This window comes from Ovis aries, chromosome 4 (assembly GCF_016772045.2).
Source record: "Ovis aries strain OAR_USU_Benz2616 breed Rambouillet chromosome 4, ARS-UI_Ramb_v3.0, whole genome shotgun sequence".
NCBI lineage: Eukaryota > Metazoa > Chordata > Mammalia > Artiodactyla > Bovidae > Ovis > Ovis aries.
The window spans coordinates 68,668,547-68,692,278 of record NC_056057.1 but is presented as its reverse complement, the minus strand read 5'-3'; the positions used below and the strand labels follow the sequence as shown (position 1 = coordinate 68,692,278).

Here is a 23,732-nt window from a genome sequence, read left to right as displayed (position 1 = left end):
AAGAAGACAGAACTGGTACCACAATGGAAACCTTGGGACTCCAGTTGCTGCATAAATAATAATAATAATAATAATAATAATAATAATAATAATAAATAGAGGAACAAAAATAAACACCCACATCTCCATGCTGGAGAGCAGAAGAGCAAGAAGTTGCCAAACATTTTTTTGTTTTGCTAGATTATTTTTTATTCTCTAAATCTAAGCCTATATATTCCCCTTCTTCCCTGTTTCTGTATGTTAGAAGCTCAGTATAAGTTGGGGGGGCGGGAAACACCAGAATAAAATAAAGGCTGGATGCTTCATTTATTGTCAACAGGGATGTTTCAGATCACTTTTAAACTAGAAGGGACTCAAATGCTTTAGAAACATCTCCTCACTCAATTTAGCAACTTTCATATACTGTTGTTAGACTGCCATGAACAAAATGTGCAGGCCCCTCCACTTCTTCCATCTCTCATCAAGACTGTTTCCATGTTATGGTAAAGTAAACACTAGATACAGTGGAAATATTTCTAGGTCTATCTGATGAATAACACCCCATTTCATCATCTGAGCCTTTAAGACATAGTATCTCATAAGCACTGTATTAGACGGGGCTGGGGGGAGCTTCTTATCCTGTGAAAACAGATTCATGCTAGGAGACATCAATAAAGACAATAAAATTAATATTTATTACATGCTTACTAGGTCCCAGAGTATCAAGGAATACATAAGCATTATCTTAATTAATCCTAATAATGAATCCTTCTGCAAGAGAATTAGGTATTAGTATTACGATGAGGAACTTCTTAGAGAGGTTAAGAAATTTGCCCAAGGTTACGCAGTTAGTAAGTGGTGGAGCTAGGAGCTAATCCAGGTTGAACACAGTATCCACTCTCCTAATTCCTACACTTCAGGGTCACTTGAGTATGGTGATAGTAGAAGTAGTGAGAATCACCAAGGTAATAAATAAAATTCAAGTTCATAATTTCTCAGCTTGAGAAGATGGCCCATGTTTGGGTACATGTGAAGGTCTACGAATTATTATCAACAATTCAAATAGTCTAACGCACAGGTTCTTTGTCTTTTTGTGCCATAGACCCCTATGGCTGTTTAGTGTCACCTATAAATACCTCTCAGAACAATGTTTTTAAATACATGATTCACCCATATATATTATGATACATATGTATCATAGATTGCAAATTAAAATTACAGATTGACATTATCAAAACAGTTAAACATGGGACTTCACTGGTGGTCCAGTGGTTAAAACTCTGCACTCCCTCCCAGAGCAGGAGTTCTGGGTTCGATCCCTGGTCAGGGAACTAGATCCCACATGCCACAACTAACACCCAGCACAGCCAAATAAATAAAATGAATACAAATAAATATTAAAAAACACAAAACAAAATAAAAAACATGAATTTGTGACACATCAACATATGTCCTTCTATATGAACACATAACAAAAGAGCATATGTTGTGGGTCTGATAACTTCTATAACTTTAGGCATAAGCACTGTTTCTAGCTATTTGCAACAGCATCTGTATTTGATATGAAACTATCTCTGCTTTCTATGGTGACAAAGTCAAAGGCACTGCTAATACTGCTGTGGTTTGTTGCCTACATTCATAATGGAAGGAAATGCTAAATTTCATACTTCATAATAGGAGGAAATGATGTTCCAGTTAGAGGTTAGTGAAAATAAAGATGCAATTTTTCCCCCTTATAAGTTCACTGACCTCTTAAATCCTAACCAAAAAGCCTCACCCCAGGTTGGCAATCTATTAAGCATTAAGTTTACTCCTGATAAGGCTTCAGTCTAAATCATTGCAATTTTATTTTTGCTTTGGCACAGAACTAATCATATCTATCTAATATATTATTGGATCAATAATTAATATCCAGAAACAAACTGTGACTAGTGGACATCCTTGCTGAGAACTCTCTGGATGATGTTTACAGGAGATCTTGCTTGACCTAGTTGTATCCTTGTTGGAAAGTAATAAGAAGGCACTACTATCTGAAGACGCCGCACATGAGGACCACATCATTTCGGTATAGGACAGAATGCTGCTGGGAAAAGGAAGCTAATGTTTTGGGTAAATAAAAAAGTTTTTCTATGAATCTAAATTACCAACAGTCTATCAGTGTTTTGAGAGAACAAAGACCACTTGTCAACCTACAATACATGGCAGGGAACTAAAGTTTAAAACTTAGTTTAAGGTTTTGGCTGAGGATTTCAGAGAATCAGAGCCACGTCAGTAAATACTGTTGACTAGAAGACACTTTTCTAAATGTGATGCTTCAGATCAATGGCTGGTTTGTTAAGAGTAAATCTATGTTCTCAGGTTTCTGGTCGGCTGGTAAGTAAGTAAAATAGCTCAGGATTTAGAGCACCCTCTAGGAATCAGAACAGAAGTTTATCCAAACATAAGCCACACAGGATTCCTATGAGATAGGTGGGAGCCATTTCAGTATCAATAAAGGAACAAAAGACATACAGTTTATGTCCCCAAACCAGCTGCATATTAACTTCCCCAAGAAGCTTAAATATTGATGCTCATGTCTTAACCCTAGACCAATAAAGTCAGAATATCTGGAAACAGGCCTTGGGAATCTATATTTGCTAGCATTGAGACACACTGGATTAGGAAACCATAACGGAAAGGAATGATCCCAAGTTCTTTGCCATTCTTGTTAGCAAGAGGAATCTCGCCTTGCTCTGTGATTTGCTTTGACCAAGATGATGCAGTGAAAATGCAGTCTGGGACTTTTGAACTCTAGCCTTAAAAGGATGGGCATCTCTTGCTTCTCAGTTTAGGAGACCTGCCGCCATGCTGGGAAGTCTAGGCCAGGACACCGCATGGTTAGAGGTCATATGGAGAGAGCGCTAGAGGAGAAGAGACTCACTTGGATGTTCCAGCTATAGCCAAACTCTCAACTGAATGCAGCTGCAGGTGTGAACTACCCCAATCAGAAAAACCTCCTTGCTGAGCCCATTCCACCCACATAATTGTGAGAAATAATACACTGTTATTGGGTCAAGCCAGTAAGTTTTAGAGTGATTCCTTATTCTGTAACAAATAACTGTAAGAAGGAAATATTTACTAAGAACTCTTAATTTTTTTCCCCTGAAAGATTTGTTATTCCTATCTTGGAATCTTGATGTAAATTGAAAAGCAAGACTGGATTCATCTTTCTAATGGAGAGAGAAGACATAATGACATGACAGCTTAAGCGAAAGTGCATATTATGCAAACAAAGGAAGACTAGTACCCCATGTGGTCTTAGGCAAACCACCAGCTCCTACTGCTGTCTACCACCCCCACCTATCCCCCCTGCAAATCCTGAGAGCTTGCAACTGCACCATCTGGGTGGCCTTTGTGGTAGACAGAGAAATGCATCATCAGATCCTCCTTCAAGGATGGACTTGCGGTCCAGCTGTGGGAAATCCAGTCAGCAGACAGCCTCCAGCTGTCAGCTCCTTCAGGGTCTGCCTCAGCTGCACAGCACAACCTCTCCCAAAATGATGCCCTTCTTGGAGCATCCCACATTTGGTGACTAAGTGAGGTGGGGGGTGTATAAAGGCCGATCATTTTTGTCTGATGTAAGATACTCTGATGGAAACTACTCTCTTTGGACCTCCCTCCCAGGTTGGCCAAGGTTTGTCAGGCCCACATCATAGTTTGATTTCCTCCTCTGCCAATGCTGATTCCTACTCCTTCCTTTCTCAGGTGTTAATCCCTAATGAACATCTTGTACCCCAAAGTCTGCCTCAATATCTGCTTCTGGAGAATCTAACTTGTAATTGCCATAAAACTCTCTAATAATGGCAAGTCTTATTAGTGAGGGCAGGGGATGGTTTGATGGCTATATTCTGATTGTCTGCCCATAGTTTGATTCCCATAAATAGACAGAAGAGCCTTCCCCAGGTCTGGAAGATGGAAACAAAGAACCCATGGATAAGGCCATCCCTTTTTGTAGAAATCAACACAGCTGGGATAGAGATGAAGATTCTGTTTAACAATTTCTGTAACATAGCCAAAACATTTTCCCTGGAATTAGCTGCATTTGGTAATCATTGTCTCAAATCTGTTTAACAGTTACTCTCCTCCATTAAATATTGTTTTAACTTCTCATCCCCTATCAACTAGTCGAATGCAAAAGTGACATTTATTGCTGTTTGCTTACTCTGATCGTTGTCAGTGCAACCAAGGACTTGCTGAAGCCCTTTCTGGAAACTGTTGGTTCCTTCAAAAATAGTTTCTAATGCTCCCTAAGCTGTTTAAAATTCTAAATTAAAAAAAAAAATGAATTGTTAGCAGGAAGGTCAAGAGAGGCAGGTGGCCAACTCTCTCTCATTCCCTTTGCGGATTATCCGTGGACATGTTGAAATCCTAGCCTGAGCTTCCCTTCCACTCAAAGGGCTATGGTTATTCTTTTCTCCATTTTTCAGTTGCATGTAGTCAAAGGAACAAAACAGTTAATGTTAGCACAAATGAAGAAGCTGTGGTTATTACTGCTTTCTGTCTGCACACCAGGCTTTCCCTATCCTCCTCCTCCTTGTAAGCACTCTGCTTCCCTTTAGAAAATAGCTTCTTCTGTGGGGACTGGATGTGCTGCCAAATACACTGGCCACCACCAACACTCCACCCACATTTGTCACCACCACCACATACACACCCTGAGGCGAGACTTGTAGCTGAGGTCTGGCGGGCAACTGGAGTATTCTATCCTTCCCGCTCTGTAGCCTTCACAGGTATTTAAGCACGGTGGTGCAGAGGAAAGAGCAAGATGCGGACTGTTAAATCCCTGGTACGACTGCTGCTTGAAACCCTAAGGAAGTTTCTCAGGTGAAACTTCTGTTTCTTTATTTATAAATTAGTAAGTACAATCACATAATTTAGAGGGGAGCTACCAATATTCTATAAAATTGTGGCTAAGAAAGTGTGTAGCAGACCACTGGCTTGAGGGCTTGCAAATGCTGGAGGGTCAGTAGCCATCCCTGGCGTCTCTTTTGGCCTTCCTGACACCCGCATGAACCAACCACCACGCCTAGTAAGTGGCAAGACTGAAATTCACACAGGCTGGTCTGACTGCACAGTCCACCTTCCTCTCATTATCCCAAACCATCTCCTGTCGATCTTGACTCTCCAAAACAGTCAAGCTTCAAGGGTGGTGGGCTCCTCCCCTTGGCTTCTCTGTATCCCCCAGTGGAAAGTCTCACTCCTTTTGGAAACTCAGGGAGAAACCCCTGAGAAGAGTGTGGCAAACCATAGGCCTGAGAACTTCACAAGGCCAAACATGATTCAAGGTCAAAATATAAGTCGTGGCTCAGGGCTTGTGCTTTTGGAGACTGGGAGGTTTGCTGTGAGCCTGAGGAGGGCACCGGGATGACACCAGCATGCCAGGCACTTCTTGTGGGTATTTAGCTTTCAAGTTCATTTAACTGCACATTAAACACTATTTTTCAAACAGGAATCGGTCCTCACAGCTTGGACATTATAAAGTTTATCTCCTCTATTTTGGGACCTCAGGATCAAGCACCAAGAAGGTGATCTTGGGAAGTAGATGAAGAACCTTCTTCCAGTACTAACATGACTCTCTATTTCCTGGGGGTACTCCTATTTTCCGGGGCTTCCCTGGTGGCTCAGCTGGTAAAGAATCTGCCAGAAATGTGGAAGACCTGGGTTTGATCCTTGGGTTGGGAAGATCCCCTGGAGAAGGGAAAGGCTACCCACTCCAGTATTCTGGCCTGGAGAATTCCATGGACTTTCACTTTCACTTCACTTTCCTTCTTCTCTGACCTATTTCCGCCCTGAATTCATCCTATTGCTGCCAATTTAAACTTTCCAAAGCTTTGAAAATGTGCTTAATTATCTTCCATGGCAACAAACACTGTATGCTTCCACTTATATGAGATACTTAGAGCACTCAAATTCATATAGTGGTTGCCAAGGGTTGGGGAAGGGGGAATGGGGAGCTGGCGTTGAAAATTACAGAGTTTCAGGTTTACAAGATGAAAAGAGCTGTAGAGATGGATGGTACATAATCATATGTATGCACTTAATACCACTCAACTGTATACTTAAAAATGGTTAAGATGGCAAGTTTTCAATGTATATTTTATCACAATAAAAAAAAATTTGGAAAAAAAAAGTATTCAATTCCCACCCCTCCTACTGCTTAAGACAATGGAACACTCACCCCTTTGCCTACTATCGAGGCTCCATGATCCCTTTCCAGTTTCTCTCCCAGCTTGCACCCTCCAGGCACCAGAATAGAAACCAGACTGTGTGCTCTGCCTGTGTCCTGCTCTGTATGCTCCCATTCTGAGGCTCTGCCCACCATGCTTCTTCTCTGCTCATTTTAGCCAATTTCAGCGTTGATTCTTTTACTAACATGAGAACTCCCCAGGTAAATCTATAACGCTTCTTAACACTGGATGAGCCTTGCCTCACCACCTACTAAGCACCACCTACCTTTTAAAAAAATCCCTGATACTCTGTCTATAGAAAGGCACATGCATGTAACTCAAGAACTAACACTAGAAGTAAAATGCACTCTTTCTCAGGCCTGCTTTAATTACGGCAGATGTGCATGCAGGCTCCAGTTTCAAGCGTACTAGCTTACTGCTGCCAGTCCATCATTCCAGAGGTGGGTGCCCTTGTGAAGTAGAAAACTACTGAGCTGGAAGCCAGGGGACCTGAAATCGAACTTAATTTCAGACATGAAATGGATACGGGACTTTGGGACAGTCATTTAACCTCCAGGCTTTAGTTTCTCCACCTGGAAAATGAGATCTAAAATTTGCTCCAGCTGGAAAATTTTACCTACAGGAGAGAGAAAATTATTTATTGAATAGCCTAAGCTGATACTGATAATGAAAACAAAAATTATGATATCTCAAGTTGCAATCAGGAAAAAGAGACTTGTTGGAAATAATGCAAAATTCATGGTAGAAGAAACTGCACTCACTATGATTGCACAGGAATGAGAACAGACTGGTGACTCATGTCTCCCTTTTAATCTCTAAATGAAAAATAATTATTCTCCATAAAAATATTTTCAGTGAAATAAAGATATTTTAAAAATGCTTTTTTTTCCCCAGAAAATGTAGCTTCATGAAGTTTTTTCTAGAAAGCTGTTTTTAAAGAATTAATCAGTGTTATTATTCTGATGAAAATTTTATATTTATAAATGTGGCATCTTGGCATGTTTGGAGTCGATGATTCAATGAGGTAAGAACAAAAACATCCTGCATTTCAAAAGCAGTGATGCCATCAAAACAGATCATGAACAGCAGCTGTGATTTCTGGAGAAAGGCAGAGAAAGACCCCAAAACATGCAGCAAGGTGGTCCTGACAGTGATGGACATGGATTGTCACCAGCCAGGCAGAGACAGGATTACATCTTTGATCTATGCTGTAATGTTACTGAGTCACACACACACACACACACACACACACACACACACACTCTCTCTCTCTCTCTCTCTCTCTCTCTCTCTCTCTCTCTCTCTCTCTCTCTCTCTCTCTCTCTCTCTCTCTCTCTCACCGAAGGCCACTATCTATTCTGCTTGCAAACTGAGGCTCTCCGGACATTAATGAAAAATCTATTTCAGATCTTTCTTTAAAGATATCTTCCCTATGGCTCAGATGGTGAAGAATCTGCCTGTAATGCAAGAGATCCAAGTTCAATCCCTGGGGAGGGAAGATCCTCTGGAGAAGGAAATGACAAATCCGCTCCAGTATTCTTGCCTGGAGAATCCCCTGGACAGAGGAGCCTGGCGGGCTACAGCATGGGGTTGCAAAGAGTTGGACACGACTGAATGACTAACACTTTCACTTTAGAGATAACTTGGTTCAAACCTTGTAATTTACAGATGAACAAATTGAGGTTGAGAAAAGCCCATTACTTCGCAGATGATATAAGAAGGGAGAGTCTGATTCTGAGAACTGTACAGATACAAGCAGCCAGAGCAGCAAAGGGCAAGCAGCAGACTCATTCTTCATCTGATCTCTGAGGGGTGGATGGAGCTGGCTGGTGTCCCTGGGCATCCCTTGATGGAGAAATGCTCCCTCATCTCGGTACCTTGCTGCTCCTCTGGGAGAGCCGTCATTCCTCTAAGTGGACATTTTAAGGAACCATTCAGAGACAAGTCTACTTTGGTTTCAATTTTTAAATTAAGAGCTGTGGAGTTTGGCAGAGAGCGAGGTTTCTCTCTTGGCAGACACAGACACATGCTTCTGTTTTGTGTGTCAAATGCTAAAAAGCCGAGTCCACGGCTGAAGCCCGTTTTTTTCATTATCAGACGCCTGACATTTGAACGGTATCCCTAATCCACAGAGAATGCCTTTGTGAACATCGGAGTTCTTTTCCACCCTTCTTCCCCGCCCTCCCCCATCTCCACAAGCCACCTCCAATCCTACGTGGAGGCATTAGGGGAGAGGAGCGCTGCCAACGTTGTAAAATCACCTACATAAAATGCAGCTCCCTCACCGTGCGGTAAAACACTTCTATCACAAACATATGTGGGCCTCGCTTCTTTTGTTACCCAGTTTTTGGCAGTCAGAGGAGTGCCATTTCATCTCTCAATGCGTTTTGCATTCACCAGAAGAGTCAGTGGGCTCAGTGTGACATTTGCCACAAGTTTCTGAGTGAAAGTCAACATCCCTCTTCCCACTGCTGTGGCTCATGCCACCCTGCAGCCCCAGTCTCACCCCCTATGCTGGGCATTCCATGCACGATGCTGAGCAGGACACACGTGTGATGCCAGGCACTGGAGGCATTCAGAATGCTGGTCTGGGGGACGTAAGATAACAGGAGGCTGAGGCAGCCATCAGAGGATGTGGAGGGCATACTGGGTGTGCCTGGTGGGATTCTCATCATAAAGCAGTGCAGCAGACCGGGGCAAAGACATGCCCAGCATTGTGCCCTGGTCACTCGGCATGCGTCTGAATAGTAATATCCCAACTTTCCTCTAAGGGTTGATTTCCTCTAAGGGAAAAATCCAACATTTTCTCTGATCTTGATTTTTACTATTTATGATTTCCCTTTTGTTAAATATATCCTTGTAAGTGATCCACAGTAATAATAACACTAGCAAATATTTCTTGTGAGTCAGGGGCTGCTTTAAGTTGCTTAGCTTATTAAGTCCCCTCAATAATCCTATGAGAATACTGTAGACTGAGTGGCTTAAACCACAGAAATTTCTCACAGTTTTGGTGTCTGGGAAGTCCAAGATCAAGGTGCTAGTTGACTGGGTTTCTGGTAAGGGTTCTCTTCCCTGCTTGCAGATAGCTGCAAGCTAACTAAGATGCTGCCAAGATTCCCTTGCTTCTGGAGACTCTAGGGGAGAATCTGTTTCTTTGTGTTTTCTAGTTTTCCAGAGGCTGCCTGCATTCCTTAGTTCATGGTCCTTCCTTCAAATACAGCAGTGCAGCACCTTCGAAACTCTGACTCACCTCTCCCCTCATTCACTTATCAGGATCTCTGTGATTACATCGGGCTGATCTGGATAATCCAGAATAATCTCCCCATCTCTAGGTCAGATGATTAGCAACCTTATTTCCATATGTAGCCTTAATTCCTTCTTTCCATATGATACAACACATTGACAGGTTCCAGAGATTAAGGGAAAGGTTTCTTTGTGCGCGTGTGTGCAACAAGCTGAGTGTGACATTCTCTAACCCTGTCTGCATCAAAGCAATGATTGATTCAGGGGCCAAGAGGCAACAAAACCAAGAATAAAGTGGTAGTTAAGAGACTGGAAACTTGAAAGGAGCTTTGGGAAACAAATATTGGTGTTCGTGCTCTGCCAAAGAGTAGAGCCCCTGGTTAATACCACAAATGTCAATTTAGGGCCGTGGAAATAGGCCGGCTAAAATACAGTTTTGCTGCTGCTAAGTTGCTTCAGTCACTCTGTGTGAACCCAAAGATGGCAGCCCACCAGGCTCCCCCGTCCCTGGGATTCTCCAGGCAAGAACACTGGAGTGGGTTGCCATCTCCTTCTTCAATGCATGAAAGTGAAAAGTGAAGGTGAAGTCACTTAGTCCCGACTCCCAGCGACTCCATGGACTGCAGCCTACCAGGCTCCTCCATCCATGGGATTTTCCAGGCAAGAGTACTGGAGTGGGTTGCCATTGCCGTCTCCAAAAATACACACAGTTCCAGACTTAATAAAGGTGCTTGCTTGTATTCTAATTGCCTGACAGAAGCAAAGCAAAATCTCTTTGAAGGTAAATATCATCAGCCAAAAACTCAAACTCTCTCCATAACTTGACCTGTTTAATGTCTGACATTCAAACTCGTAGGCATATCAGGAAAAAGAATCAAATTGCCATAAAAAAGAGTATAAATAAATCTCATGAACATAAAACTGAGCAAAAATACCACACAGGAAAGAGTACAAATTGAATGTGTCCATTTATAAAAATTCAAAAACTTGCAAAAATAATCTAGGCCATAAGAAGTCAGGACAGTGGTTACCTTGGAGAGGAGGGGGTAGTGACTGAGGGGCAACTGGCATTGGTTCTATTTTATTGCTTTATCTAGGTGACTGTCACATGGATATGTTCACTTTGTGAAATTTCATTTACCTGTTTTGTGACTCATTAACTTTTCTATATTATAACTCAATAAGATTTTTTAAAGTACCAAAGCAGAATCAATCTCACATTTCACTGTTAAAATTATGTACAAAATTTTACCTGTGTACAAAGGCATCAGTTAAAATGCAATTTCAGGTGTTGAAATTGTTGATTTTTTCTTTTTAAAAAAATTTTGAATTTAATTCAAAGAACTTAAAAATTTTTAGGGACAAACAGACAAGAAAAATTAAGTCCAGATTATTTTCTGCAACCAAAGAGCATCCACTTGTCCAATATTTTGGAATCTGACTTTAGAGTTAACTATTTATGAAAACATGTGTGTTAGTCACTCAGTCATGCCCAACTCTTTGTGACCCAATGGGCTGTAGCCCACCAGAATCCTCTTGCAATGTGGGAGACCTGGGTTCGATCTCTGGGTCAGGAAGATCCCTTGGAAGAGGGCATGACAACCTACTCCCGTATTCTTGCCTGGAGAATCTCCATGACAAAGGAGACTGGGGGGCTACAGTCCATGGGGTCGCAAAGAGTCAGACATGACTGAGCGGCTAAGCACACAGACTTTATATTTTTCATTGTCACCTTATCTCTTAAACAATACCTACATTTGTGTCTATCAACTTTTGTCTTAACATGGAGTGTTTGTATGTTAATATGAACTGAGACCGTCCTTCTCTGTGGAAAGGAGGGACATGTATTTTGGCTGCTGTATGTCTTTGCTTAAGGTTGACCATGCCTTAATGGGTTTTCGGGCTTTAGTTTCTTCTTTTATTTTTTTCCCGTAAGTCTAATTCCTCTCATATATACCCTCTGTTTTATTGCTTGATTTTTTGGCCATGCCAAGCCGTGTGCAGGATCTTAGTTCCCCAAACAAGGATCAAACCTGTGCCCCCTGCAGTGGGAGCACGGAGTCTTAACCACTGGATCACCAGGGAAGTCTCTCAGGCTTCAGTTTCAATCCCACCATCCCATTTCCACAATCTGCGTGCCCAGAAGCATTTTCATACCTGACAGAAATTATCCACTTGCCGTACATAACCAGCCACTTCAAGATCAGATTTAAGAATCTTCCAAACTTTTTTCTCTGCCTTCTTGTATTTCTGGGATCCTTTCCAGTCCATGGCCATCAAGGAGCGCTCTGTTAGGGAAGCTGCCACAACGACGTCCAGTTGGCCATTGTAGATTAGAACCTGAAACGAAATTGAGCCGTGGGCAAATGCAGGATTCAGCAGGGGAAGCCAGTCGTGTGTCTAGGTAATGAGAGAGGGGATGAGACACAAAAGGGGATGTAAGCTTCTCTGATGTACTGCTCAGAGAGGCCAGCCCAGGAACTCAGTAGGATCATTTTCTTCCAGTTTGTTACAAATACCAACAACCTGAAATAAACTCAACCTTGTCTCAACCATTGCATTCTTCCAAAAGTTTGATTCTTCATAGGAATCTTCATGTACAGCTCTATGTATACCTCTACAAATGCAAAAGCATTTGTGCTGTATTACCTGGCACTATAGGTTTTACTTATGGCTGCGTGAAGGAAGAAGACTGTGGTTATATTTCAGTGGATCTAAGGGATACCATATTCTAGGACTTTCATGAAGCCTGCATTTCATTGTCTTCACTTTCAGGCCCTGCAGCAGCTGGCAAGCTGGGAATTCCATCAGCTGATGCTAATCCATATTACTTTCCCCTCCTACATTTCAGTGGCAACTATAATTTTCTGAGGCAGACAGATAGACACAGGTGTCTCAAGTCTCCTATTTGTTGGAGGCAGCAATGTCTGCCATGTCCTTCCAAAGGCCTCCATTCTTAAATATGATAGCTATTTGTCAACAATGAGGAATGTCCTTCAAAGTGCCTAGAATACATTTTTAAGCCAAGTTGATGGGTACTGTAGGAGAAACTCTGAGGCAACTCTTTTCTTCCCAAACAACATTTTAGTTGTTTGAACAAGAATTCAGATAATACCCAGTGCTGCTGAAGTTGTGAAGCTACTGGGGACAGTGTACAATGGTATTACTCTTCAGGAAAGCAATGGTCACTGTTTAATGCAAAGATTTTAAAATGTTGAGACTCTTTGTCCCAGTTAATCCCAGTTTGTGGAATAAGTTCTATGAAACTAAACCCAAAGAAATAAAAAAAAATAACTATATTCATTGAATTTTTATAAAGACAAATTTGAACACCGTCTAAAAGTTCCATATTAGTGAGTAGTTAAATCACCACAGTACAGATATTCTATGGGATATTGCAAAGCCACTTCAACTGTCTGACTAAACCATGAAGCAGTGTGGAAAATACTGATCATACAATATTAAGTATGAAACCTGAATGCTGGGCTTCCCTGGTGGCTCAGTGGTAAAGAATTCACCTGCCAGTGCAGGAGACATGGGTTCAACCCCTGACCCAGGAAGATCCCGCATGCTGTGGAGCAAATGAGCCCATCGGCTACAACTATTGAGCCTGCGCTCTAGAGCCCAGGAGCCACAACTACTGAGCCCGCGCGCCACAGCTACGGAAGCCATCAGGCCTCAGAGCCCTTGTTCCGAAACAAGAGACGCCATCACAGAGAGAAATCTGAGCACTGCACTAGAAGTAGCCCCTGCTTTCCGCAACTAGAGGAAAGCCCAAGCAGCAAGAAAGGCCCAGCGCAGCAAAACAAATACTAACATAAGTACATAAATCATTTCTACAGCTAGATGAAAAAAGAAAGATGAATGCCAAACATATATCACAATTATTATATATATATATATACAATTGATATATTTATTTACAAATATGGAATGAAACTTTAAAAAAGGAATAGAGTTGATTAATTTTGCTGGTGGAGATGTGAATAATTTCCCCTTTTGTTTTCTATTCTTCTTAGGCTATTTTTTTTTGCAATCCTTGATTCTCATGAGGTATTGTCACTCCACGACCACAAAGAGATTGTCTTCAACTCCACGCCACCTTTCATCTATGTGGAAGCTCTGGTTTAACTCAAGTGAAGACCTCTGGTCAAATCCTCAAACTGGACATAAAATGTTACATTGCATGTTTCCATCTGTGCTCTCCTGGTACAGGCGTCTTAAAAGGCTTACACATAATTAAAAAGCCCAGGACTTTTACACACTCCAAATCCTCAAGCAGCAGTGGGCCAGGATTCAGCCTGAGATGAAAGGGCCCTGGGCCTCCCCTATAAGAACACAGGGTCTTTCATGCTATTCAGTCACCATCACCACCTCCGCTCTCCTATGAAGAACCCCTCCTCTCAAAAAAAGTGTCCTCATGGATTTAAAGCCTCTTTAAAAAATTCAACTATAGCAATAAAAATTTGCATTGTTTATACAAAGAAATTGCCTCGAAGACCTTGAGTACTTACGGCCCATGCAAAACTCCTACAGCTGTTTTACCAACAATATGGAAACAATTACACATGATCTGTACCAGCAAACAAGGCTTAAATACTCCACCATTCTAGGAAGGGCTGATTATAGCTGATTAATGAACACAATCTTTATAAAGTAATTTTTCTGCTAGAAATCGATGAAAAGATGCTGATTAGCACACACACAAATGTACCTAGCCATTTTCCCTCTTTGTCACCACTCTGTGAAGCCTGCACCTTTCTGAGTGTCACTTGCTACCTTACTTTATCAGGGTATTTACTGAAATAGATTTGAATCTTCAGTTTTGAGGGATGATAGCAAAATCCACAGGCTACAGCAAAAACAGAGTGATATGTATGCATTTGCTGAACTGAATGGAAATAAAGCCCATCCCTGAGCCATTTCTCTTGTTTCTCCAGACTCATTTTAAACAAGAGTACAAATTCTCCAGAGTAAGGCAAGTAAAGGGCCGGACTGCATAATTTTGTGCATGTGGTGTGCAGAAGCCTACTTTGCAGGGCAAATAGAAATTCTTCCTTTGCAAAAAAGCAAGGAAAACATTTTTAACTTCTACAGGGCACATAAGCCAAATATAACAATAACAACAAAAAAGAAATCAGATTAGTAACGATCAAGCGAAGTGATTTCAGAGCTGACATGTAAGGCTGCCTTAAATATAAGAAATTTCAGAGCTGCCATTTTAATTTAAATGTCATATTTACTCTCTTCAGCCCCCACAGGAATATCCCAGTTGGGTGCCTCCAGGGCTGGGTGAGTGGGCGAGAAATCCCCAGATCCGGTGACAGTGAGCTAAGAAGCCAGGTGGGTGTAGCACAGGGGTGGGTGGTCCTGAAGTCAGAGGGCACGTGTTGGCCACCCACATCCTGAGAATCAGAGAAGTGCTAGGACAAAGCTTAAGCCCCAGCGGGTTGGCCACTGATGAAGGATGTGCACACATGCCCACTTCTTCCTGGTGGGCGATCTGCTGTCCCAGTTTGCCCAGGATGGAGGAGTTTCCCAGGATGCAGGGTTTGCAGGCTAAAACTGGGACAGTCTGGGGCAAACCTTCCCCTGAGGCTTACTGGTATTTTAAGCAACAGGGTCTAAAGATTGAGAGGAGGAGACAGAAATGAATGCAGCTTTTAGCTACACTTCCCTTGTCAGGAGTGACTCTTAACAAAACAAGGGGCAGGGAAAGTGCTGGTGGAGTAGGTTTCCAGGGACACAGCAGGCAGCACCCCTGAATAGCCAGTGTCCTCACTTTCCTTTCTGGTCAGCTGTGAGGCCCCAGTGAAAGAGCAGAGCCATTCCTTTTAGAGAATTTTCTTCTCTTTTACTATGTCCTACTGGTTAGTTTGTTGAAATTGATGGTGATGCAAAGACATGATAAAATACTTCTTATTAAAAAACTATGATCCCACTGTTGCTGCTCTATAATTGTGTGTGTATTCTTAGTCGCTCAGTCATGTCCAACTCTTTGCAACCCCATGGACTGTAGCCCACCAGGCTCCTTTGTCCATGGGATTCTCCAGGCAAGAATACTAGAGTAGGTTGTCATGCCCTCCTCCAGGGGCTCTTCCCAATCCAGGGATCGAACCGAGGTCTCCCACATTGCAGGCAGATTCTTTACTATCTGAGCCACCAGGGAAGCCCATAATTACTCTATACAGAAGCTCTATAATTACTACTCAAGCTGTAGGAAACAGTCAGTGGGGAAGGAGACATCATTCACATGTCCAGCTTAGAAACAATCTCAAGTCTGTTTGTCCAGCATCTCTCTGTAACTTTGGCTCTATGAACCAGGATGTATGCAAGGCCGTTACTCAGCTGCCGACAGACACTTCACTTCTGTTGCAGGGAGTGGCCGTGATTAAGCAGCTATGGAAGAGCCTCAGCTTGTGGAGAATGGAGCCCTCCTAGCCACTGGTCCACCCACAGCTCTTGCATAGTGCCAGTACCCCATAAGACGTATTAACACTTACAGGGTGGAGTCAACTGCACTCTTTAAAGGATTCTGTAGTGCTTATAGTGACTGTCTGCCATTCTGGGTTGCTTAGGTCCACTCCCCTGTCTCCTGGTAACTGTACTGCCATTCCCTCAAGGGAGGCTCCTGAAGGCTGTCGATCAGTGTCCTTCCTCCTCCACGCAAGGGATGAGCATGTGACCTAAGCTAGGACCCTCAAATGCTCTTTCCCTAGACTTTGGATTGTGAGTAGTGACACAAGGGTCCCTGATGAGTCTGTCCATTAATTTTGCTACCTTGATTCCCAGAATTTTCCCCGGCCCCTATCTTTTCTCATGCGAGTTCTTCGGTTTGTCCATGAATTCTGTGATGTATCCTGTCTTCTGATCAGTTCCTTTGGTGCTTCAGGTAACCAGAGTCGCTGCTGTTGCTAAAAGCATGAAATCCAAGCTCACACATCACTGGACCCGTGCCTCACATGCCACAGCATGAAGTGACTGGGAGTCCCTGGACACATGGCTCACCCTCCACGAGTTGTGGTTCCCTCTTCAGGACATGTAGATGTAAGACCTACATCTTACTGCAGTGAGAATTAATGAGAAAATGTGAACAGGATTCTGAGCACAGCACACAAATTGGGGGAGTTAGGTAAATAGAGTTCTCCTCCTTTGCAACTAGGTTGATAATGTGATAATGACTTGGAAGACTCACTCAAAAAAACACTTCTTCTAAAACAAACCTTCAGAGTATTCAGATGGTCTTTCTGTATCAAATCCTTGGTTGCCAATTTCACTCTTTCTGACAAAGGCCGACAAGTAGGAGGGAACCCAGGCAGAGTAAATCTGAACTCTACGAACTCAAATGGATGAGATAACATGCCTTTCAAGACTAATTTTACACACATTGGGCATGGTGTCTCAGCAGTCTTTTCTTGATAGTCAGAGCCATAAGTCTATAAATTACCCTTTGAAAGGAATCCTTAATTTTATAGCTTGGGATTCAAGATTCCACGGAATTTCCCTATACTTGAAATGCTAGAAAAGTATGGTTAAGAGTATAGCTTTTCTTTTTAATGTGTTGTTGGATTCTGATTGCTAGAATTTTGTTCAGGATTTTTGCATCTATGTTCATCAGAGATATTGGCCTGTAGTTTTCTTTTTTTGTGACATCTTTGTCAGGTTTTGGTATTAGGGTGATGGTGGCCTCATAGAATGAGTTTGGAAGTTTACCTTCCTGTGCAATTTTCTGGAAGAGTTTGAGTAGGATAGGTGTTAGCTCTTCTCGAAATTTTTGGTAGAATTCAGCTGTGAAGCCATCTGGACCTGGGCTTTTGTTTGCTGGAAGATTTCTGATTACAGTATCAATTTCCGTGCTTGTGATGGGTCTGTTAAGATTTTCGATTTCTTCCTGGTTCAGTTTTGGAAAATTGTACTTTTCTAGAAATTTGTCCATTTCTTCCACGTTGTCCATTTTATTGGCATACAACTGCTGATAGTAGTCTCTTATGATCCTTTGTATTTCTGTGTTGTCTGTTGTGATCTCTCCATTTTCATTTCTAATTTTATTGATTTGATTTTTCTCTCTTTGCTTCTTGATGAGTCTGGCTAATGGTTTGTCAATTTTATTTATCCTTTCAAAGAACCAGCTTTGGCTTTGTTGATTTTTGCTATGGTCTCTTTTGTTTCTTTTGCATTTATTTCTGCCCTAATTTTTAAGATTTCTTTCCTTCTACTCACTCTGGGGTTCTCCAACTCTTCCTTTTCTAGTTGCTTTAGTTGTAGAGTTAGGTTATTTATTTGACTTTTTTCTTGTTTCTTGAGGTATGCCTGTATTGCTATGAACTTTCCTCTTAGCACTGCTTTTATAGTGTCCCACAGGTTTTGGGTTGTTGTGTTTTCATTTTCATTAGCAATTTACAAATTCAATGCAATCCCTATCAAGCTACCAGGCACATTTTTCACAGAACTAGAACAAATAATTTCAAGATTTGTATGGAAATACAAAAAACCTCGAATAGCCAAAGCAATCTTGAGAAAGAAGAATGGAACTGGAGGAATCAACTTGCCTGACTTCAGGCTCTACTACAAAGCCACAGTCATCAAGACAGTATGGTACTGGCACAAAGACAGACATATAGATCAATGGAACAAAATAGAAAGCCCAGAGATAAATCCACACCTGGACACCTTATCTTTGACAAAGGCAGAATATACAATGGAGTAAAGACAATCTCTTTAACAAGTGGTGCTGGGAAAACTGGTCAACCACTTGTAAAAGAATGAAACTAGATCACTTTCGCAAAAATAAACTCAAAATGGATTAAAGATCTAAATGTAAGATCAGAAACTATAAAACTCCTAGAGGAGAACATAGGCAAAACACTCTCAGACATAAATCACAGCAGGATCCTCTATGATCCACCTCCCAGAATGCTGGAAATAAAAGCAAAAATAAACAAATGGGATCTAATTAAAATTAAAAGCTTCCGCACAACAAAGGAAAATATAAGCAAGGTGAAAGACAGCCTTCTGAATGGGAGAAAATAATAGCAAATGAAGCAACTGACAAACAACTAATCTCAAAAATATACAAGCAACTTCTGCAGCTCAACTCCAGAAAATAAACGACCCAATCAAAAATGGGCCAAAGAACTAAATAGACATTTCTCCAAAGAAGACATACGGATGGCTAACAAACACATGAAAAGATGCTCAACATCACTCATTATTAGAGAAATGCAAATCAAAACCACAATGAGGTACCACTTCACACCAGTCAGAATGGCTGCGATCCAAAAATCTGCAAGCAATAAATGCTGGAGAGGGTGTGGAGAAAAGGGAACCCTCCTACACTGTTGGTGGGAATGCAAACTAGTACAGCCACTATGGAGAACAGTGTGGAGATGCCTTAAAAATTGCAAATAGAACTACCTTATGACCCAGCAATCCCACTTCTGGGCATACACCGAGGAAACCAGAATTGAAAGAGACACATGTACCCCAATGTTCATCGCAGCACTGTTTATAATAGCCAGGACATGGAAACAACCTAGATGTCCATCAGCAGATGAATGGATAAAAGCTGTGGTACATATACACAATGGAGTATTACTCAGCCGTTAAAAGAATTCATTTGAATCAGTTCTGATGAGATGGATGAAACTGGAGCCGATTATACAGAGTGAAGTAAGCCAGAAAGAAAAACACCAATACAGTATACTAACACATATATATGGAATTTAGGAAGATGGCAATGATGACCCTGTATGCAAGACAGGAAAGAGACACAGATGTGTATAACGGACTTTTGGACTCAGAGGAGAGGGAGAGGGTGGGATGATTTGGGAGAATGACATTCTAACATGTATACTATGAATTGAATGCCATGTCTGATGCAGGATGCAGCATGCTTGGGGCTGGTGCATGGGGATGACCGAAAGATGTTATGGGAGGGAGGTGGGAGGGGGTTCATGTTTGGGAATGCATGTAAGAATTAAAGATTTTAAAATTTAAAAATAAAAAACTAAAAAAAAAAAAAAAGAAAAAAAAAAAGAGTATAGCTTTTAATGGGACATTTTGGAATAATATTAATAGTAGAATGCTCTTATTCTTCTTACCATGCTGCAGGAACTGTGCTAAGCATTTTACATCCGTGATTTCATAATATCCCTCAAAGGCAAGTCTTATTTATCCATTTTAGGAACAAAGGGACAGAGGTGTAGGGAAGTGAGCCAACTGGTGACATGGATCAAGTTCAGATCTGCCTGAATCCAAACTGTGTGCTCCTAACCCCTCTTCCACACTGCCTTAGTCACTACCACCACCCCCTGCTCAGAGGACACAGAACAGGTAGTTTGTTCTTTATTTGTAATTACATATGCAAGGAGCACACTTACATGTAAGTGTGACTCTTTGGAATGAAGGATACATGTTTAGAATTAAGAGCACAGGCCCTGTGGCTGGGTATGAACTGAGCTCTGCCACTTACTAGCAAGATTATCTTGATATTAAGTTACTTAGCCTGTCTAGAGCTCAGTTTCCTCATTTGTAAAATGAATAGAAGAGAAACATCTATGAGGGAAGGTCATTGGGAGAATTACATAACATAATGCATATAAAGCTCTTCATATCCCAGGCAGATAGTAAGTATTCAGTTAATGCTGGCTATTATTATCATCACATTAGAATAATTCAACATAGCTATTCAAATAGCTTCATTATTTCCAAGTGAGATGTTGCCTGTGAATTATAATTGTGATTTGGGATGTAAGAGTTAGAATAACTCTTAAGATATAGGAGTTCTAACATAACTGCACAAAATCATCAATTGGATGAAACAAACATCAGGGGCTTATAAACGTTACTATGACACCTGCAAAAAGGAGCCTTGAGCTCCAGACCTGGCTCAGCTTCCCAAAGCCGGGGCTACTGAGTGACCCTGGAGATGTCATCTATCCATTCTGAGCCTTAGTTTTTGTCTTCTGTGAAATGGAATATCCTAGTTCTTGGGAGGACCAAACGGGATACAAGTTGTAAAAATATCCTGTAACCTGAACAGCAAGGCTTCATTCATGTTTTTGTTACTTTCTACCAAGAATAATCTGAAAAATAAACTTCCATCAGTTCAGTCCAGTTCAGTTCAGTCACTCAGTCATGTCCGACTCTGCGACCCCATGAATTGCAGCACGCCAGGCCTCCCTGTCCATCACCAACTCCCAGAGTTCACTCAGACTCACGTCCATCGAGTCCGTGATGCCATCCAGCCATCTCATCCTCTGTTGTCCCCTTCTCCTTCTGCCCCCAGTTCCTCCCAGCATCAGAGTCTTTTCCAATGAGTCAACTCTTCGCATGAGGTGGCCAAAGTACTGGAGTTTCAGCTTTAGCATCATTCCTTCCAAAGTAATCCCACCACAGTGGAGTGCAAAAGTTTTAAATTGGCTGCCAGGGGCCTACATTTAGCTTGCAGACATATCCATCTAGTCCACAGGGTGTTGTTGTTTTTGTAATTAGATGCTGGCGTTTAAATACTGGCAGATCGGACCACACTGGCCCATATTTCCACCTGACTACTAGGGGCAAAGGCTGGGCAGTAGTTGTCCCCCTAAGACACAGTCCTCCCCCTTCCTGAGTGTCTTCCTCCACCCCCAACAGAGGCGCAGGAGCAGCTGTCATTTATTCAATGCTTATGCCACTGTTGCTCTTAGAAAAAAATATTCCTTTGTATCCATGTCTCTGTCATAGATAGAAAGAAAGATCAGTGTGTCACAGTCCAACACTACTCATTTATTTTATTTCCTTCCTGGATCCACAGGCAGCTAAGTTTCACTTCCATCTGAAATGGAAGGGAAGTGGCCTTTGGTCTGAGTTAGAGAAAGGAGTGTGTGCTCACTTATACATGGCAAGTATTTGCTTAATCTGCTCCCATGAAATTTCTATTTAGCCTGGTGGCTCACCTGATAAAGAATCTGCCTGCAGTGTGAGAGACCTGGTTTCAATCCCTGGGTTGAGAAGATCCCCTGGAGAAGGGAACGGCTACCCACTCCAGTATTCTTGCCTGGAATTCCATGGACTGTGTAGTCCAAAGGATCGCAAAGAATCAGACATGACTGAGCGCCTGACTTTCACTTTCACTTTCAAATCTTTATGGAGAGCCAAAGGATTGGGCACCAAGAGAACAGACATGAAAAGATGTGCCTCCTGTCCTCCTAATAACCCTAGATTTTAAAAAACTTTTCGAAAGAGTGAATAATCAGAGGAAGAAAGGCAGGTTTTTACTCTTTCATTCTCTGAAATTAATAAATGAAATTGAAGTCACTCAGTCATGTCCAACTCTTTGTGACCCCCGTGGACTGTAGCCCACCAGGCTCCTCTGTCCCTGGGATTTTCCAGGCAAGAATATTGGAGTGGGCTGCCATTTCCTTCTCCATTTCATTCTTTAAGTTTTCCTTAAAAAGAGGGGTTAAAAAAGTCGGTTTCACTTTAATCTTTCTCAAATCTACTCATTTTAATATTCCAAAGCATAAACTTTTCAGGTTCTGCACGCATATAAGTCAGTAGTTTCTTCGTAATTTAACTTCTCTTAGCAAGAAAACCTCCCTCTAGGAAAAATCCAGTGAACACAATCAGATGATGATTAATCCTTATTTTACATAGTAAATGCTTCTGAAGGATAAATATTTTCCAGGCAGACATAGAACAACCAACTGTGTCAACTATAGATATCTACAGACCGGTTTACTTGCTGACTCATCTAAGAAGAACTCACAGCCTCTAAACTCAGATTTTTACTTTAAGTTATGTTGGTAGGAGGGGCACATGACACTCAAAGGAGAGAAAAGATACCTGTGCTTTTAATGGTTCCTATACAACCAAACTTGGAGGAGGCAATGGCAACCCACTCCAGGACTCTTGCCTGCAGAATTCCTTGGACAGAGGAGCCTGGCGGGCTACAGTTCATGGGGTCGCACAGAGTCGGACACAACTGAAGCAACTTAGCATGCATATAACCAAACACTTGAAAGAAGGAGTTTGGGGGCAGAAACGTATATAAATGTGCATTTTGTTATATTTTCACTGTCACCCATATTAGAGCTTAAGATTGAAAATAAATCACACAAGGGCCACTTTCTGATCTAAACTTTAACCGTTTTTAAAAATCCAAACCGAAACACACGTACTGAGGACAGACCATACAAAGCATTTCTGTTTATTTCCCCAATTACCCCTCTACTTATTAGGAAAATTACAGAAATGCCACAGGAAGAGGCTTCAGTCTCTTGGTACAACAGGAAAGCAAACTGAGCTTTTGTGAGAAGGCTGGATTTTTGTTGTTGCATTTTTAGACGAAAGATTTATGCTTACATTTTGGCCCATTTACAATCCACCATAATACTTTGCAGACAAAGTTATGCTCTTTTCCCAATGATCCAGTGACCTTAATCTCTAACATTTTGTGGTTTCCTGTTTGGGGAAATGATTGAACAGCAGCCTAAGCTATTCCAAACTGCACAGCATTCCCAGTTGGCTGCTATCTGTCTTAGTTTTGAATGTTCTCCTCTTCACTAATAAAAAAAAAGAATTTTTTTAAAAAATAAACTTTCCTTACAGATGCTAAATCAATGAAACTCCTACAAAGCAGCCCTCCACACTTCCTCTTCTGGCTGCTTTACTTATCATTCTTCTATTACAAACCCCAACATACCGGGGAGTTCTTTCTGCCTGGAGCAATTAGCATGACCCACCTAGAGTAACTTTCTCCTGAATAGCTGAGAATTAATTTCACTAATATCCAACTCAACCCAGGGGCAATTCCCAAGGGTTTCTCAAAAGCTCAGCTGCAAAAGAAAAACAATCTCAGCTGTGGAGTATAATGTTTAGCAATGTTCCCCACTGGAGGCCAACTTGTTATCCTTCCAGGGACAACGCCTGGGCCCCAGTCGCCCGTTGTTTGCACTTTGGGGCCTCTTAGTTCCTGGTGACTTCGCAGAGATATAGCGCTGTAATACTATGGAAGCCAGAGTCCCCAGAGCCCGCCTGGAGGAGACTTGACAGAAAAATAATGCAACCATTGAACGAAACAGTAGTCATTTCTGCAACCAAGTCGTTCTTCAAATGAGACAAATTTGGCTTCCAAGTTTAAGGAAGACAAAGAAAGAAAGAGAAAAAAAACGAACTTGGAATGAACACTCTTAGAGTGTTCCTGCCATTCTCCTACCACTTGGTTTTGCCAAGATGACTGAAGAATAATGAAAGTGGGGCAGGGAGCTTGAGTGAGTGTCCAGCGATAACACAAATAAAATG

General features: G+C 41.7%; 1 protein-coding gene across 6 annotated transcripts in view; it reads right to left on the bottom strand.

Moving 5' to 3' along the window:
* CPVL (carboxypeptidase vitellogenic like) overlaps positions 1 to 23,732 on the bottom strand; it is a 133,394-nt gene that overhangs the window by 16,049 nt on the left and 93,613 nt on the right. For all 6 annotated transcript variants that reach the window (XM_015095329.4, XM_060414783.1, XM_042248638.2 and 3 more), the window contains one exon: positions 11,607 to 11,789. In XM_015095329.4, the coding sequence (XP_014950815.1) occupies positions 11,607 to 11,789 (183 nt within the window). The remainder of the gene's footprint in view (positions 1 to 11,606; positions 11,790 to 23,732) is intronic.